General features: G+C 36.7%; 2 protein-coding genes across 3 annotated transcripts; both read right to left on the bottom strand.

Moving 5' to 3' along the window:
• Positions 1-68: 68 nt before the first annotated feature.
• Positions 69-3,957, bottom strand: LOC113692913 (sm-like protein LSM1B). Its single transcript, XM_072056000.1, is given in 6 exon segments — positions 69-315; positions 490-552; positions 2,234-2,349; positions 2,484-2,523; positions 2,526-2,554; positions 3,834-3,957. Coding segments are annotated over 6 exon segments (450 nt in total). The 3' UTR covers positions 69-237.
• A 306-nt stretch (positions 3,958-4,263) lies between these two features.
• LOC113693771 (protein NEGATIVE GRAVITROPIC RESPONSE OF ROOTS-like) lies at positions 4,264-7,492 on the bottom strand. 2 transcript variants are annotated; one of them, XM_072054104.1, is made up of 5 exons: positions 7,421-7,492; positions 6,629-7,173; positions 5,729-5,894; positions 5,542-5,598; positions 4,264-4,399 (listed from the first exon to the last, which is right to left on the bottom strand). In XM_072054104.1, exons 1-4 carry the CDS (start codon positions 7,479-7,481, stop codon positions 5,579-5,581), a joined length of 792 nt encoding a protein of 263 aa, XP_071910205.1. In that variant the 5' UTR covers positions 7,482-7,492; the 3' UTR covers positions 4,264-4,399; positions 5,542-5,578. The 2 variants fall into 2 exon arrangements, with proteins under 2 accessions (XP_071910205.1, XP_027068255.2); XM_027212454.2 differs by lacking the exons at positions 4,264-4,399; positions 5,542-5,598 and having other exon boundaries at positions 5,653-5,894.
• Between the last annotated feature and the right edge of the window lie 8,286 nt (positions 7,493-15,778).

The raw sequence follows: 15,778 nt of genomic DNA, 5'->3' as shown, positions 1-15,778 counted from the left end.
TTTGAGTTTCCAGGCTCTTTTCCATCACTGCTAGCAATGAATTAGGTCTTGGGGCGATAGATTTCTTAAATCTGCTTGTTTTCTTTCACTGTCAGATGGTTAAATTGATCTTATTGCTATTCTTCTGTGCACTTGGCTTTGAGATCCTCCTACCAAGACATGTATCCCTCTATAATAAGGAGGTTATCTTCTAAATGCATATACCTCCTGGCATTCTCGTAGGATAAGATCGTGTGACTAATCCAAATCCAGAAATTCCATTCTTTTTCGCACGAAACCCTTCAAATCTGATGCATTTCTTTCTGCTCTCTGTGCCTGAGAGTCCATTGAAGGAGAGATCTTAAAATTGATAATGAAACAGGAAGACAAAAGCGCCACTGTTCCTGCATTCATTTTCAATTTTCACAACGGAAATACAGATAAAATTCCTGATAGTAAGAATGGGGATTGATTGTGGAGATCATTGAATGCGACGCGTGAAAATTTTACCCTTTGAATTTCCGCTGCAGAGACGCCAGTCATCTGTCGCAGAAGCTCATCCTCTTCCACACCCTTCATGATAGTGCAGCAAAACTCCAATGAGCATACTTTGATGAAGAATTGTCCCGAATATAGTAAACACTAGAAGGAAGTCCCACGCTAAGCGTGGAGATTGAAACCTGTGGTGTGATTAAATAACTTGGCATCACATAATTTGCATCAAATAATAACCAGAGGTTGTTGGCATAGTCCCCTACTTTCCTTTTCAATGGCTAATATAAATGGAAGCTGACGTTGTTATCATATGTATCATTTTCCCCTACAGTTAATCTTTCAAACAAAGTTAATTGGATTGTCCAATCAGGACCATTGTTCTGTTCAGTTGTTTCAACAGAACATATTTGTATTTTCTATACTTTTCCGTTGTTTTTGTCGTACTTTATCTTTTCCTTTCACGGATAATAATGTATATCTTTTTCTTGCCTTTTGATTTCGAAATTTCTTCTTAGCATTAAGTTTATCGATATTGTTTGTTTGATCCATCCTAAATTTCAACCCACAAGCCCTAAACTTAAACATAGAAAATCTAGATATATATACATATACCATTTGTTTGCTTAACTACTACAACTAAAAACCATTATTTTGATCAATACATGCATCTCCAAATAAGTAGAGGGGAAATCAATTTTCCTTGTCACAAACACTAACTTGCATCAAACAATTATCAAGTCTACGAAATTCAGTACAAAAATAATAGAGCATGTAAATATAGCCGCTTGTCTTTTCAAACAGCAATTTTTATCCATACACAACATCTCAGCCACTTAACTATTGAACTAATAAGTTGCATCAACTGCAATATAATTTAAAAATGGAACAATCATTCACACACTTATTCATTCGAGCACACAATTCAAGTGGATCAATTACAATCATAATCACATTTAATCAATAGATGACATACATCAAGTGGGAATATAGAGTTACCTTGTACCTTAGCAACAAAGTATAATCTAAGAGCGAGATCTCTCCATACTTCACCTGCTTGCAATAGCAACCACAAAGGCTTATTCATAATTTTGATTGTTGAATGGAAGCTATATAGTCCATAGACCAGAAAGTAAGAGCAAAATTGAGCATACCTCTACAAACCCAACTCTGATACTGTACAATAGAGCCATTTGAATCCATAATTTTGTATCTTAACAACAGCCATTATTGTAACCTAATTTACAAATTGATGAGCAAATGTTGAAGAAAATAGGAGGTCCTGCAGTTAATCACCCCAAATGATTCTTCACTTTTCACACTTTAATGGCCTCATCAACGTGTTGATTCAAATAAGTGCCATTTGTTGCAAGAACTGAATTAATGGTTCTTGAGCTTTCAAGGATGAAGAAGACGGAGCTTTCTACCATTACAATTCAAGCATTCATCTTTAACTTTAGTGCACTAATATTTCCTTAAATGCATTTAATTTGCAAAATCAATTTAGCTGAACATACTTGAGGGGAGTTGATTTCATTTTTCTACCCACTTTGCTAAATCAATGGCAAAGCAGCCAAACCATTAGCCACCAAAGGGTACAGTAGATGAACCATGCGAAATTAATCAGCAGAAACTTGTGCACTTTGCTTAATCAATATAGTTACTGTTTTACCATTTCCAAAATACCCCTACAAACAAACGTAGAATGAAAATCACCCAAGAGTCATACAACAACTCCTTTTTATATATATATGTAGGATACCAGCTCCCCAGTTAAGACTACATTCTCCCCTCTGATGACATCTAGACCCATGGGAATGTCGGAATAGAGATGTCTCGCAATTACTCTCTCACATGCACCCTCTAAAACTACATTAGCTGTGATGTGAGTAATAATGCACACGTACAAGATGTTAATCGGTACACTTTCTCTAAATGGCTGAAAAATAAACACACACTCCTGTACATATTTGATATGGCGAAAAATATACCATCTGAGGTTCGGAATGTACCAAATTGATCAAAAGAACGAAGTGTGCCAAGGAGCTTTCTATACCATCACGTAACAAGACAACAACTTTTCCTGTCAAAATATTATACAGAGCGTAAAGGGACAACATCACTTTTCCTAGCTTCTGCAGCAATAAACAAAAACATAATGCTTGGATGGCCGAACCTGTTTCATTATCTACCTAAATATTTGATGACACAAAGGAGATTATTGTATAAAACTTTACATGGGAAGAGAGAGAGAGAGAATCTGGACAACTACTAGGAATTATACCAAAGATGTGTTTGATGAAACTCAGATATGAAGCCATGATTAACAAGCTGATCATCAAGCCAAAAAAAAACTGCAAATTATTAAATCAGAAAATTTACTGCTGAAATTCATTAGTGTGGCACCAATAACATATTACATTCTAGATAAGCTTTATCAATGCGTATATTTTTCAAGAATCCCAATCTTGTGATCCTGAGTTTGAAGTTGATCACAGGATAAACCAGATAACACAAGGATCAGCGGAACGTAACAGTAAGGCTTGATCGATGAATGATGACGCTAGCTAGTATACGCAAGCTACTTAGGACATGGTTAGAAAAAAAAATTAATGGATTCACCAGGCATGTATATTAAGAACAACATGCACCCCATCAGCTTTTAAAAGAAAATGATCAACAGATGAGAAAGCTTATAGGCTATATCAGCTGCTGGATACTTAAAGCACGAACTTCAGCAGAAAGACAAAAAGAAGCGTCTAGCAAAATTCAATTGACCAAACCTAATAAGAGTTTTGGTAGTCTGGGGTACATTTGATAAAAGGTTCAAGGACCTTTAGAGTAATTTGTCCATTTAAAATAGTGAGAAGAACCGAGTTTGGAGATGGAGCATTAGTTATGATTAAAGTTACCATTTTTTGAGTGAAGGGTTTGGCGAAACATTTTGGCCGGTGGGATTCTTTTGCAGAAAGATCATCTTTTTGTTGGTTAAGAAGTCCCATGATTCACTCCGTAATAATGTCATTAGTCAATGTTCCTCTTTTGAGTTTTGACATGTAAAAGCTCTTCGATATCATATTCCTCACAGATACAATGCATAGTTAAGAACATGCCTAAAATTTAAAAATGGGTTGACCTATACTTGCAATTATTTTTAACCAATTCCTATATGCCCAATTACGATTATCAAGCTAATACATTGGTAGGACGGTTTGGGATTTTTTAGGCAGAACCAATGTTTTGCATTATCTTTAGTAGTAAGTAGCATTTTTATTTTCATTCTTTTGTGGTCCGCGACGGATCTTGGTAAAGGTTGTGCTCCCCGACACTCAGGTGATGATTAGCTACTTATTGCTCCTAACCATTACGATCCGAAGGAACAGTACGAGGGGGACAAATCCCTTTCAAAACGTTGTAAACGACAAATGCTAGTTCACGAGAACAGATATCAAAAGCAATGAAGTCCCTATCCAATTTGCCTCCCATATTTTTCTAATTTTTCAGCACATCTGTTGTTGGCCTCGCGGTGGACATGAGTGAGATTAGCTTGCCAATAGGAGGAATTTGCAATCCGATATGATGGGATGAAGATAATGACCAGCATTTTCGTTAGAATTGATAGAGGAAATAACATCTGAACGACCTACTTCACTTTCAAGTTGAAAAATTTTCAGAGAGATAGCAAGCTCCATTACATCTCTGGTTCCCCATAGCTCAGCCAAGATAATATTGGAGAAGCCATTTGACCAACATAGCTATGCCAAATTTCCTGGAGAAGCCATTTGACTAACATTTAAAGTTAATAATGTTAATAAATGGTACTAGTACCAAAATTGCTTTGCTGTTCTCCAACCCGGGAGTACATTAGAAGTCAATGCTGCTCAGCTACATTATTAAGCTTCTTCTGGGGCAATTTGATTTGGCGATTCTAACACAGAAACAAACAATAACTGATGTTAGTAAACAACAAGGGCAGTATTTAAATCACTTTCAGAGCCTTACTATTTTTCATTGATGTATTGGATGATTTTATGTTTCCATCTAACAAATATTCATTTTCCATGTCTTACTTGCACCAGACTTCATCATTATGATCACAACAGTTCTAGTGACTGCCGAAAAATAACTACATCTGTGTGGAGTAGTTCCCTAAATTTTCACTACTCATCTGTGCAGATCCACAAGAGGCAAAGCTGGAACCTATAAGTATAATATCCAGCAACCTTTGCTTGGAGACTCGTGAATCGACAGCTTTCAGATAACAAACATGTCTTTCTTCCTTGACTGGCTGACTTCGGAGGTGGTAACGAATGTCGTTGCTATGGAATTTACAAACAAATTACGCTACAGTTGCATTTGGCTTAGAAAAAAAAAGTCCAAGTAGCCTCAAGATCATTAGACAAAAGTCCAAAACCGATGCAGGATATTATCTTCAAAAAATTGATCGTGTTACTTCTGTTAGTCAAGTGGGCTGCATATTCGAAAATGTGGATTGATGGGAAGAAAAAGCCTTATTGATATGATTCTGATCAAATTACTCAACGCACAAGTTTCATTCTTTTCTGTCAAGAATGCAAGACCAACACATTAATATCCACTTTCAGCAACTCACAATCCGACCTCACGACACAGGTCGGAAAAACTGAAACATGCATAGATTACATCGTGAAAACCATGGCCGTAACAATAGCATAGAATTTCCTAATGTGCATCAGCCATGGCAAAAATAGGACATTTCTATGTACGCCCTCCAGTTGAATAATTCTTGGGAGAATGTTTCATTTTGCTGATCAAAAAACTCTACCATATCATCGACTTAAACCTTTTTCGTTCATAAAGTATGGATGGAATGCCATATTGTCGTCTTCGCCTAATACTGAATCTCTCCAGAACATGCTTACATAACCAAAGCTGGAAAATTGAGCAGCCTTTAATTCTTCAAAGATAGCAAGATAATTTTGAAATAGTTACTGAGAAAGTTTGATAGCTGAAATGCAAAATAAGACAGAACAAGAAGGAAGAAGAAGTTACACAGATTGTCCAGAAAATGTCTTTGAAGTATGGAATTACCTTTTTGAATCCTGCAATTGGCTAAGGACGGGGTAAATCATATTTCTAGGACAATAACTGCAATCACAAGAACATCTAATCATTTTCTTTGTTATTGCTTAGGTGGAGAAAAATGAAGCCCACTGGACAGAATTTAGCTAGTAGGTTTAAGGTAGTTAGTCTCTGAACGAAAATGTTGAGAACTCACAATCAGAATCTGTCTTGACCCATTTACTCCCTTCACTGGTGCTATCAAGCATTTCATCTTCACCGTCAGTCTCAGACTGGTGTTTGCTGTCCAGGCACTTCTTTATTGGTGCCTTTGGAGTAGAACTTTGGGGATAAACTTTTTTGAGCAGTATAGTCCTCAGAATCTGTGTAGATGAATTCCAACTTAGTAGTTAAAACAAGGTAAGATAAAATTCAATAGATAGTAGTCATCATCAAAAGAAAGATTAAAACCTTCTGAGCTCAACTTACTTAGTTTTTAACTGAGACGTTGACGACAAGAGAAGGTAATTATTTTTTTTTTCCCGGGGGTGGGTGGGAGGTGGAGAGCACTAAAGGGGTTTGTCGGTTGAAGAGTAAGAGAAGATAGGAAAAATTCTAATTGATATTCGGTTACATGATGATGTTAGAACTACATATTGCCTATTCATATATTCCAGGTAAACATTTTGTAATTCGTTGCCTTTAGCCTTTCAATTTCTGTAAGTTGTCTTCACTCTTCCACTGTATCTTTGCTTCAGGATTCTCAGTTATGGGATCTCAAAACTTCTGTAGATTGATGTATTAGTCCAAGAAATCATCTTCCTCGAAGAATATGCCATGTTTACTCTTCTCATGCTAAGCATTGTGTTTTCGACGCCCTGCCAACCTTAAGTTCAGATGGGAGTGTGTTATTTTTATGGCATTCCACTTTAGTAAGTTCCGCTTAGATATCTATCATCTACATGGACCACTAACCTACGGCTGACAAGTATTTAAGGAATCTTTTAGGATTGCTCAGAACGGAGGATCATCAATTCGTAATAGTGAAGAATGTTACAGAAAAACCCTTCTCATGGAAATGCATTAGTTTGTAATTGGGCTCAAAATGAATGCAAACCTTTTCCAGTATTGATTTCTCCAATTTCAGGTCTGGAAGCGGATCTTTGAACTGGGGACTGAGCTGGGGTTTAACTGTTCGGTGAAATGCTTTCCGAATAAGGAAAGACAATGACCTTTTCCTGATGTTATTCTTCTTATCCATATCACTATTTTTGCCTTTGGTATGGATTGATTTGTTGCTCTGGTAATGACTTCCTTTACTTGTTAAATTATCAGAAATAAGCTCGCCGCAGGTTGATCTGTCATCTTCAAAACTCTTTGAAACGTCAAAGAATTTTTCTTGTGGAATATCATTTGCAGAATCCTCAGCCAAATCAGAATCAGCAAGGGCTTGTTGGTTGAGTAATAGTTTCAGTTCTGTATGAATTTCTCTCATTTCCTCGTGCGTAAATTCTTCTGGATACTCTTGACTTGGACATTCCTCTCCTGGCAAGTTAGACTTCTCTGGATCATTTGGATTGTTATTTCCAAATGTCCCAATAGCCAGTAGTCCACTAGGCCAATCACTGAATTCTTCTTTGCAGGTATCATGCATCAGATGGTCTGTCACAGGGAAGGAATAAATAAATGATGGTTTTCTTAGAACTTAAAATAGTGGTGAACTGACAATTCCTCTATCCATTATAAGCAGAGCCTCCAAAATTTGATGAAGCTGATCAATCATTTAATGAATTAGCTACGGAGCTTAGAACAAAGCTGTTCAATATTTTCTGAGAATTCAGGTAAGATGAGATACAACAATTCCTGAATACAAGTCAATAGGAAGCAGAGAAAAACCCTGAACACTTACATTTAGCTGGTTTTGTATTTGGCTTGCTGGATCTCTGGTTTCCATTTAGCTTACTTTGCATCCAACTAAAGATCTGCACAGGTATTAACATCAGGCCTGAGCTCCATTACTATAAAACTTGCATGTCCCTTAATGCATGATATTTAATGATTTCAACCATACCTTCATTTGCAGAATTATATCGATTAAGCCTCCTGAAAAAAACTGCAAAGATGACTATGATGAAGGTGAGCTTGATAACTCAAATGCTGAAATACAAATCCCATGATCCAAAGGAAGCAAAGCGGCCAAGAGTTTTATATAGAGGAATAATGGTGGGAATTTTCATGGCCAAGCTGGTAAGATATATTGGTTCAAGTTCCTAAACGGCCCCCGTTCTAAAACAATAATATCACTTCCTGCAATCTCCTTCATATTTTGGGTAAATTATACTTTATCCCCTTGTGATTTAGTACCTTTTTCCAACCCTCTTATGATTTCAAAAACTATAATGTCAAAATGATGGAATTTGTAACAAAATTGACTAAAATATTAGAAGTATCTCTATGTTAAGATATAAATTATTTATTAATCATAGGCGGTTATGTATATATTTTAAAAATTATGAGGATTATATGATAAAACACCAAATCATAAGAGGTTAAAATGTCATATAAATAACAATTAGATATTCTTGTCACTTCAGTCATTTTAATTTTTAAACAAAACTCATCTTGACATTTCAGTTGGATCTATTATAGAGGATTTTTTTTTTTTTTTTTTTTTGTCTACTCAGAGGGTATCCGGGCTTCGGGTATGCTGGACCCGACTAATCTCCCTGAGACCCGAGAAGAGAGACCCCATTCCCTCGAACCGGTAACCACTAGGACTCGATCCCTAGTAGAGGAGAATGGACAACGGGTCCTAAGGAGGCTCCCGTGACCAACCGAGCTACCCAGGAGGGGCTTATTTTTGTTACTTTAACATTTTAGTCTCAAAGTACGAGGGGATTATCAATAAATTTTGAAATCACAAAAGGGTTATGTGAAAAAGTATTAAATCACACAAGAGTAAAATACTATTTACCCTTTTATTTTTTTTCCTTCTTTTCTTATCTCTTGGTTAATCCAAAAAAATTCTCTACACTATTCAATTACCAAATGGTACATGATTTCTTTTCTCTTCCCCTTAAGGTAAGGATACATTTCAAACTTTAACTTTAAAAACAGTTAAACTCCAAATCCTCAGGCCTAAATGGCAATAGCACCAGAATCTAGTACTAAAACAAAAGGTTGCACTACTTGCATCTTACTAACCATCCCCTTATGCAGAATTGGGAAGTCAAATGCACTTTAGGAACTAGGAAATAGCAACATGCATCGTTAGTGATGGATTCTGGGTTCAATATGAACAAAAGAACAATAAAAACTGACCGCAGATTAACAAACAAATATTCATCCAGCAAGCGCTAATTTGGTTTTGGCTGTTTCAGCTTGCAATTAAGTGTCGAATCGACCAAACCAACAGTCAAATCAGTAAATAGCAATAATGGTTGGCACAGATTGAATCAGAGGGTTTTAAGAGTTGACATGTCTACTTGCCCAAAATGGTGTTGAGTATGGCATGTATGAAATATGAATTTCCTCAAGTCAATAATTTGTTTCTCCTACAAATGATTAATGAAGCAACTATTGTGGCCCTCCCATGTCTTAGTAGGTGGACGTAAAACGAAACTTGCAAACATGCAATCAAATCATACTGGGCTCAATTATTGTTGCCTTCTTTATTTATCCCTAATTCATGGACCTAAAACAAAACATTAGCATATTGGCTCTGATGATTAATTGCCAAAATTTGACACCTAGTTTGTTTAATTTGGCGGTTTGGATCATGGCTGAACAACTCGAGGGACAAGAGATAAAGTTGTGGGGGTTCTTTTCTTTTTTCTTTTTTTCTTGCTTTATGAATAAAACAGTCGTGATAGTATTGATTTTTTTTTTTTTTTTTTTTGAGTAACTATTGGCACTTTAGTTTTTCGTTATAGAATTGCTTCTTTGTTGACTCCTGCAAATAGATGACAATTAACCATCTACTTTAAACTTTTAGACATTTTAACGTTACATTAACATTTCTTTGGAAGGCAATTAGCTTTCCTTTTTTTCCCCTGAAAAACAGTGAAATGATGTGATAATTCATTGCGATTGCTTGGCAGTATCCTTTTTGTATTTACACCTTAAAAAAAAGCAAGAAAGAAAGAAAGTGCGATGAACATGCTCAGACAACCAAACATGGAGCAGGAAAAAATATGTAACACATTTTTGGGGAAGGTTTGGTAGGAAGTATGGGATAGACTGGTTTAGGTAGGGCAATATGTGCAGTCCATTTTCCAATGAAGATGTTTCTTTGTAACCAATCCTCCTGGCTCTCTCTTACATTCTCTATTCCACCGAAATATTTGACTTGACAAGTACATCTTTATGCAAGTTGAAGCTTAATTTCTTCTTCTTCTTCTTCTTTTTTTTATGCATTGCTTGGTCGAAATACTTATCTCAAAAATTCCATGCTTGGGTAGAACACTACTATGAAAAACCCTTGATTGGATTTAGTTTTTTCGTAGACTATAATTTATAATCTTCGTATTCTTAGACGACACAAAATTTAAATGCACCTGATACAAAAGTTACTTGAACCCACGATTGTTAAGGGTTTACAAGGGCTTTTTATTTACGAATCCACAACATATGACATTCGAGGGAACATTTGTGGTAAGTTGGGGCGATACTTGTATTTCCTACAAGAAGTTGTGCACAGGAAAAGATGCTTGTTGATTATATTTTATAGTTTACAACTCTGCTGGGATAATGCATTCGCCTGCAAAAAAAGCATTAGCCAACTGCCTAATTCACATTCTGCTCAAGCTCTTGTTCGTTTCAAGAGTTGAGACTAAACCTAAGCCAGGAATGGGAGAACTTCATTTATCTGCAAGCTCTTCCTGTCTATTCAGTCTTCCAATTAATCCTTCTATTTTTCTCTTAAAAAGTGGCATAAAACATGGTTATTCTAGATTGAGGTTTCAGAAGATTGTACTTGTCTTCATGGTCCAGACATGCCAAATGAGACAACGTACATGAAACAGTACTTAGTTCGGCATATTAAAAGAAGTGCACGTAAATGCAGCCAGGATCTGTTCTAGCGCGGGATGCAAGAATTGCTAAATTGGGTCAGCAAAATCTTGGATTCTTCCACACATGACACCGGAAAAAATTTATGGTGTTTAAAATTCAAAGGCCAGCAAGGAAAAAAAGAAAAAGACCAAAAACGAAATTAGGAAGAGTCTGAGACACCAAAGAAAGAGTTATTCGATCAACATATACAGCTCCAGTGTTATGCATATCCCCAGATTTTGGGGCATGTAACTCGCAAGAAATGCAATCAAAATGGCACCCATGAATTGTACAGCCCTTGGAAGCAGTATATGGACAGGTTTTAATTCGTCCTTCAAAAGTTCAAACGCATTCCATTTCCATATATATAAACTTGTAAGCTGCTCCTGTGGCTTGATCTTGATTAAGTCTTAGATTTGTATCAAGAATTTTGTAAATCAAGGGCACAAGACAAAAGCAGGCCTCCTCACTTTTTGAGAAACAAATGTCACCACCTGAAGCTTGAAACTAAACTTGAATTTAGCTATTATGAAACGGATGGATACATGTGGATAGCTTATTGATCACAAATGAAAACAGGTTTGTGTTAGAATCTGAACATTTATTTAGTCCTGATATCTAACGACACTTATTAGTGGAACAGAGAGCAGTCTCATCTCATGCCACAGAAATCGTACCAATGGGCGTCAAAAGTAGCCAAGCATTAGAAGCCAGAGACAACTACACCATAAAATTCACCCAAAAGAATGTCCATTTTATCGCCAACAAAACTCTGATAGGCCCGCCAATGATATTATATACTCCTAGTTAAGGTTCTTCAAATTAATCCACCACATGATTTTCGATATCTTTAGTCTCACTTGGCATCCTTGCTACTCCTCCAAAGAATAATTAAGGCTGGATTAATTTTTTCGCTGAACTTCTAATCTACTATAGACTCTGTCCTGCCCTTCGTGCTGCAACTTATTTACTTTCCACTTATTCTAACATATTTTTACCCCCTATTCCAACTTGTTTACCTCCAGGACAAATTTATTTGAAATCAAACTAGCGAGGATCCATCCATGCATTTTCTTACAAGGAGCTCCCACCGGAAATGGAAGACCACCCTGACACGTGAAATTGTCCTATTCACATGGCCCTAGAATTTTTGTCCAATTTCTGGGCTGATTTTTTTTTCACCAAAATGGAGGACACTCACTCGGCAGCAGCCAGCAGCAATGGAAATAAATGGGAAGTTCGTCGCTTCTCCCGCAAGTTGGCAATGGCTGCCGGGGAAGACCCTACGTGTCAATTGACAACATTTTGATGAATGTTCATCGTACCACACTAGATAAACACGTGTGTTTCGTCAAAGAGGCCAACCATTCAGTCTCTTGGGCTGGATTCCCTATACATTTCGATTTCAGTTAACAACATTTTTCCATTTGTTTTTTTAACTGAAGAAAGAAATCTAGGAAACATTCTTCACTTCTTTTTAATCTATGTCTAGTAAATGAGCTAGCTGATTGGCTGTTTATTATTAGTATCAACTTGCCTACCCTTTTTCTTGTTATCTTCCCAATGTACTGGTTTCTTGCAGACACTATTCATGTCTCATTGCCCAAAGGAAAACGGCTCAACTTATGGAAGCTGAGCGTGACTAAATGATGATACATATCCATTGTTAGTCCACTCAATTGATAGATTAGGGAATAATTAATAGAAGTCATAAACTAATTGTGTATGCAAAACATGTTTGACGCCCAATTATCCTGCGGCATATGTTGGTTAGAGCATAGATTAAGTTCAAGATGCCATTCCCAATCAAAGTAAAGAAAAGCAGAATCCTATATCATCGTGCAGGGATAGTTACTGATCATTATTCGCGATAGCTAGATTTGCTTGTCCATATTAAGCCTGTGCTCCTCGAAAATTCTCGTATAATGCACAGATGCATGCACTCTTGTACATCAAAAGAAAAAAAAAGCTGATAACGGAAAGAAGATAAAAATTTATTACTACTTTCTTAGCAACTACCAGTTAACTTCTTGTATGGTGTTGGTCCCCCACAAAAAGCAGTAGGGTTAAACTTTAAAGGGTTGAATAATCAAGTCTTCATAATTCAGGCAGATCGTTTTAGGCATATGTGCCCCCATTCGTGGAGGAGTCCTAAGAGCCTAAAGAGCTTTTTCTTGTAGCTTTCTCTTGGAGGATTACTCCTGGAAACTTTTCCTTGTTCTCTTCCGCTTGAGAAATGGAAGGTTTATAGATGTACACTCGAGCGGAGATTTATGATGAAAATTATTGTGGGAGGGATAAAAAAACTAATTTTAGTAGGTCATAATCAGAGTTTCCATTTTTTTCTTTTTTCCAGAGGTGATAAAGTAGCAATTTATGAGATATTGGGGGAGAGGCTGCTGCCACCATCCCACCATGCATGCTTCCAGGTTCTGCACGATCTTCACATTGAGCTCACAGGTGATATTAATCTCGACAGAAGCTCGTGATATCGATCAAGAGCAAAGGGCCCACATCGGAGAAATCCCCACTACCTCCATAACAAGGTCAAAGGAAAATGTCTTCACGAGGAGAAGTAACATGTTTGGCACGGTAATGCAGCAAAGTTAATCTTCTCTGATAATATTGTTTTTTTTTTTTTTTGGTAGTGGTTAACTTATTGCACCTACAAAATAAGAATATAAGAGATGTGCCTACATGAAACTTTTCTTGTGTTCAGTTTGTCTGAAGGTTCCTACAATGCATAATACACAAGAATGTAGAGTATTGGAGGTCTCGACACAACTTTAAGAAGGAAGAGATAAATTCTCGACCTTGTACAAGCTGTCATGATGAATTCCTTACAGAACTTGCTTGGACTAGGGTTTTCTCCTTTTTGTTTGACGCATTTAATTATGCTTGATAACTGGCTTAATTAGTATGAAGAGTATCACAAATTAGCCATCACATTGATGATGATGAGTTCTTCAACCATTCACAAATAGCTTTAATATCTGCATCACATCAAAAGTTTTAGACTTCCAAAGTACTCACTAGATCTCTACTAATGCATGGATAATCCGGTTTACTCCAATATGGGTAAATGTCAAGCAAGCCGGCACGGCTATCCTGATTTAGAACCGAGGCAGTGGAACGTGGAGGTGGGTCTCCGATTAGGTGAGCAGCTGTTAAGCACACTTTTATGATAAGAATTCAGTGTGCAACTTTTAACACAAGAAGCCATGTGATTTTTCTTTACAAGGGGGCTATAAGCTGTCTTAGATGTTGGAGAAGGAACATATGTTCTACTTGAAAATCCCCAACATGACTTTCCCAAATGGGTAATTTTCACAATCAAGGAAAACGCAGGAGGCCGTGTGAATAGTTTTCCACCTTGGAATTTTGAAAGTGCAACTGTGGGGGGGTAAATCTTGTTGACCATGTTGGTTGATGAATGAGTTAAGAAACAGCAAATCAAGAGATGAATATCTTCCGTAGCACCATGTAAATCACCATGATCCGATGCCTTGAACAGATCAATCTTCCTTGGATACACAACGAAGATTATATATAGTACAAGTTTTTTTTTTTTTTTTGGCATTTTTGCTTACACGTTGAAGATGATTCCTGTGATAAGCTACTCAGTGTTAGTATGCTCCACACTAGACAGGTAAAATGGAAAAGGGGCCAAACAAATTGGAGTGGAATTAATTATAATAGACGCGAAAATCCTGCATCCATTACTGCTTGAGCATCTTCCATAATTAGGATAATGTGACTTTGAAATAAATCGAGTCAGTCAACTTTGGTTGTGTACTGATCAAGTTTAACTCCACATATTTTGTCAAACATCGAGAATATTTGTGTTTGGATTGCATTTTCCGTGATTTTTCATGGAAAAATTACTGTAGCGATTTGATGTATGTGAGGAAAAAAGGTAATAGGGAAATGTGATCACGGAAAACGACATAATTTTTTGACGGAAACCGGCAATCCAAACAAGGCAAGTCTAGCCTGGGTTGGAACTTAACTCTAATTCCTTTTTGGATATTACAGTCAAATTCGAACTCAAACTTGATCCAGCTTAAATTTGAGCTTAATTCAATTCTGTAACATAAATTAACATACTTATATCTCTATACAAGAGATACAATACGTACCTGATCAACAATTAAGCTCCATGAGTTTTCAAATCTCACTCATATATGCTCCAACTTGAGTTTGAAAGTTATTTGAGCGTCCCAAGATTGAGAAACTAGGGGTTTTAGGGCATGCAAGGTTGAGATTTTCGTTCGATTGTATAATTATTGTAGTAAATTTTGGTTAACAATAACATTACTTTATTACATATGTGAATTTTTTTACATGCACCAATTCAAAATGTGCTCTAATTTTTTGAAAGAAGTACAATAATCGCAGCAATTATACCTATTCCAATCCTAGAAACTAGACAACAAAACCTGTCTAGAGTACACCACGAGATGCTAGATTTGTGTACAACCCTCGCTGCCAATGAATGGGAGATAAGCCTCCGATCATTGGTGTTTGGACTCTTTGAGAAGAACATCAAATAGTGCTTAAGTGGTGAAGGGACAAAATGACATTTAGAACAATCACAAAATATAAGAGCGAGTCTGAATCATTATTATGAGAAATACAACAATTATCATTTATGAATTTAAAAATTTTGACTTCAAATTTTCATTCTTCCATTATCTTTCTCCTGCTGGAGAGAGAGATTCTTGAACCTTGCACGTGGAGAATGACATCTAGAAAGACTCTTTTTTTTTTTTTGGGAAGGAGACAACTAGAAAGGCTGAAACTAAGAAGCGATTGTTAACGATAACGTGCGCGACACCGCTACTCAAAGGCTACTGTTTTGCTTACCTGGATATGAAAAGAGTTCCCGACAAAAGGTTAGTGGGTAGATTTCGGACGAGCAATCCTAATGAGTGAAAATGGCTGGCGAGGCCCATGTGAAGTTGGACTGAAGCACTTGGGATTTTCCCAAAATGGACCTTAAATGGATTACCGTCCCTTCCTTATCTAACACCGGCTAAAAGACAACACTTAGCTGAAATTATGGCCACCAGCTGGTTGTCCCTAATTTTAGATTATTATTTAGTGGCTTTCAAGTTTGGACCCAAAGAAAGAAAATTACTATTAGCGGCTGGATTCGTCAAAAACAGGTATTCTTAGAGAATAGAGACATAAAAGGGTATCTAACACAGTAGTG

The sequence above is a fragment of the Coffea arabica genome, chromosome 6e (assembly GCF_036785885.1).
Source record: "Coffea arabica cultivar ET-39 chromosome 6e, Coffea Arabica ET-39 HiFi, whole genome shotgun sequence".
NCBI classification, from domain to species: Eukaryota; Viridiplantae; Streptophyta; class Magnoliopsida; order Gentianales; family Rubiaceae; genus Coffea; species Coffea arabica.
The sequence above is the reverse complement of the archived record's forward strand: the minus strand, read 5'-3'. Positions and strand labels throughout refer to the sequence as shown.

What these genes read in the sequence shown, in the direction of transcription:
- LOC113693771 (XM_027212454.2), bottom strand. Translation starts at nt 7,481, where the DNA reads ATGCAAAGTAAGCTAAATGGAAACCAGAGATCCAGCAAGCCAAATACA. An exon ending in AAATACAAAACCAGCTAAAT is followed by an intron (nt 7,174 to 7,420) that starts GTAAGTGTTCAG and finishes TCCCTGTGACAG; the next exon opens with ACCATCTGATGCATGATACC. An exon ending in AGAAATCAATACTGGAAAAG is followed by an intron (nt 5,895 to 6,628) that starts GTTTGCATTCAT and finishes TCATCTACACAG; the next exon opens with ATTCTGAGGACTATACTGCT.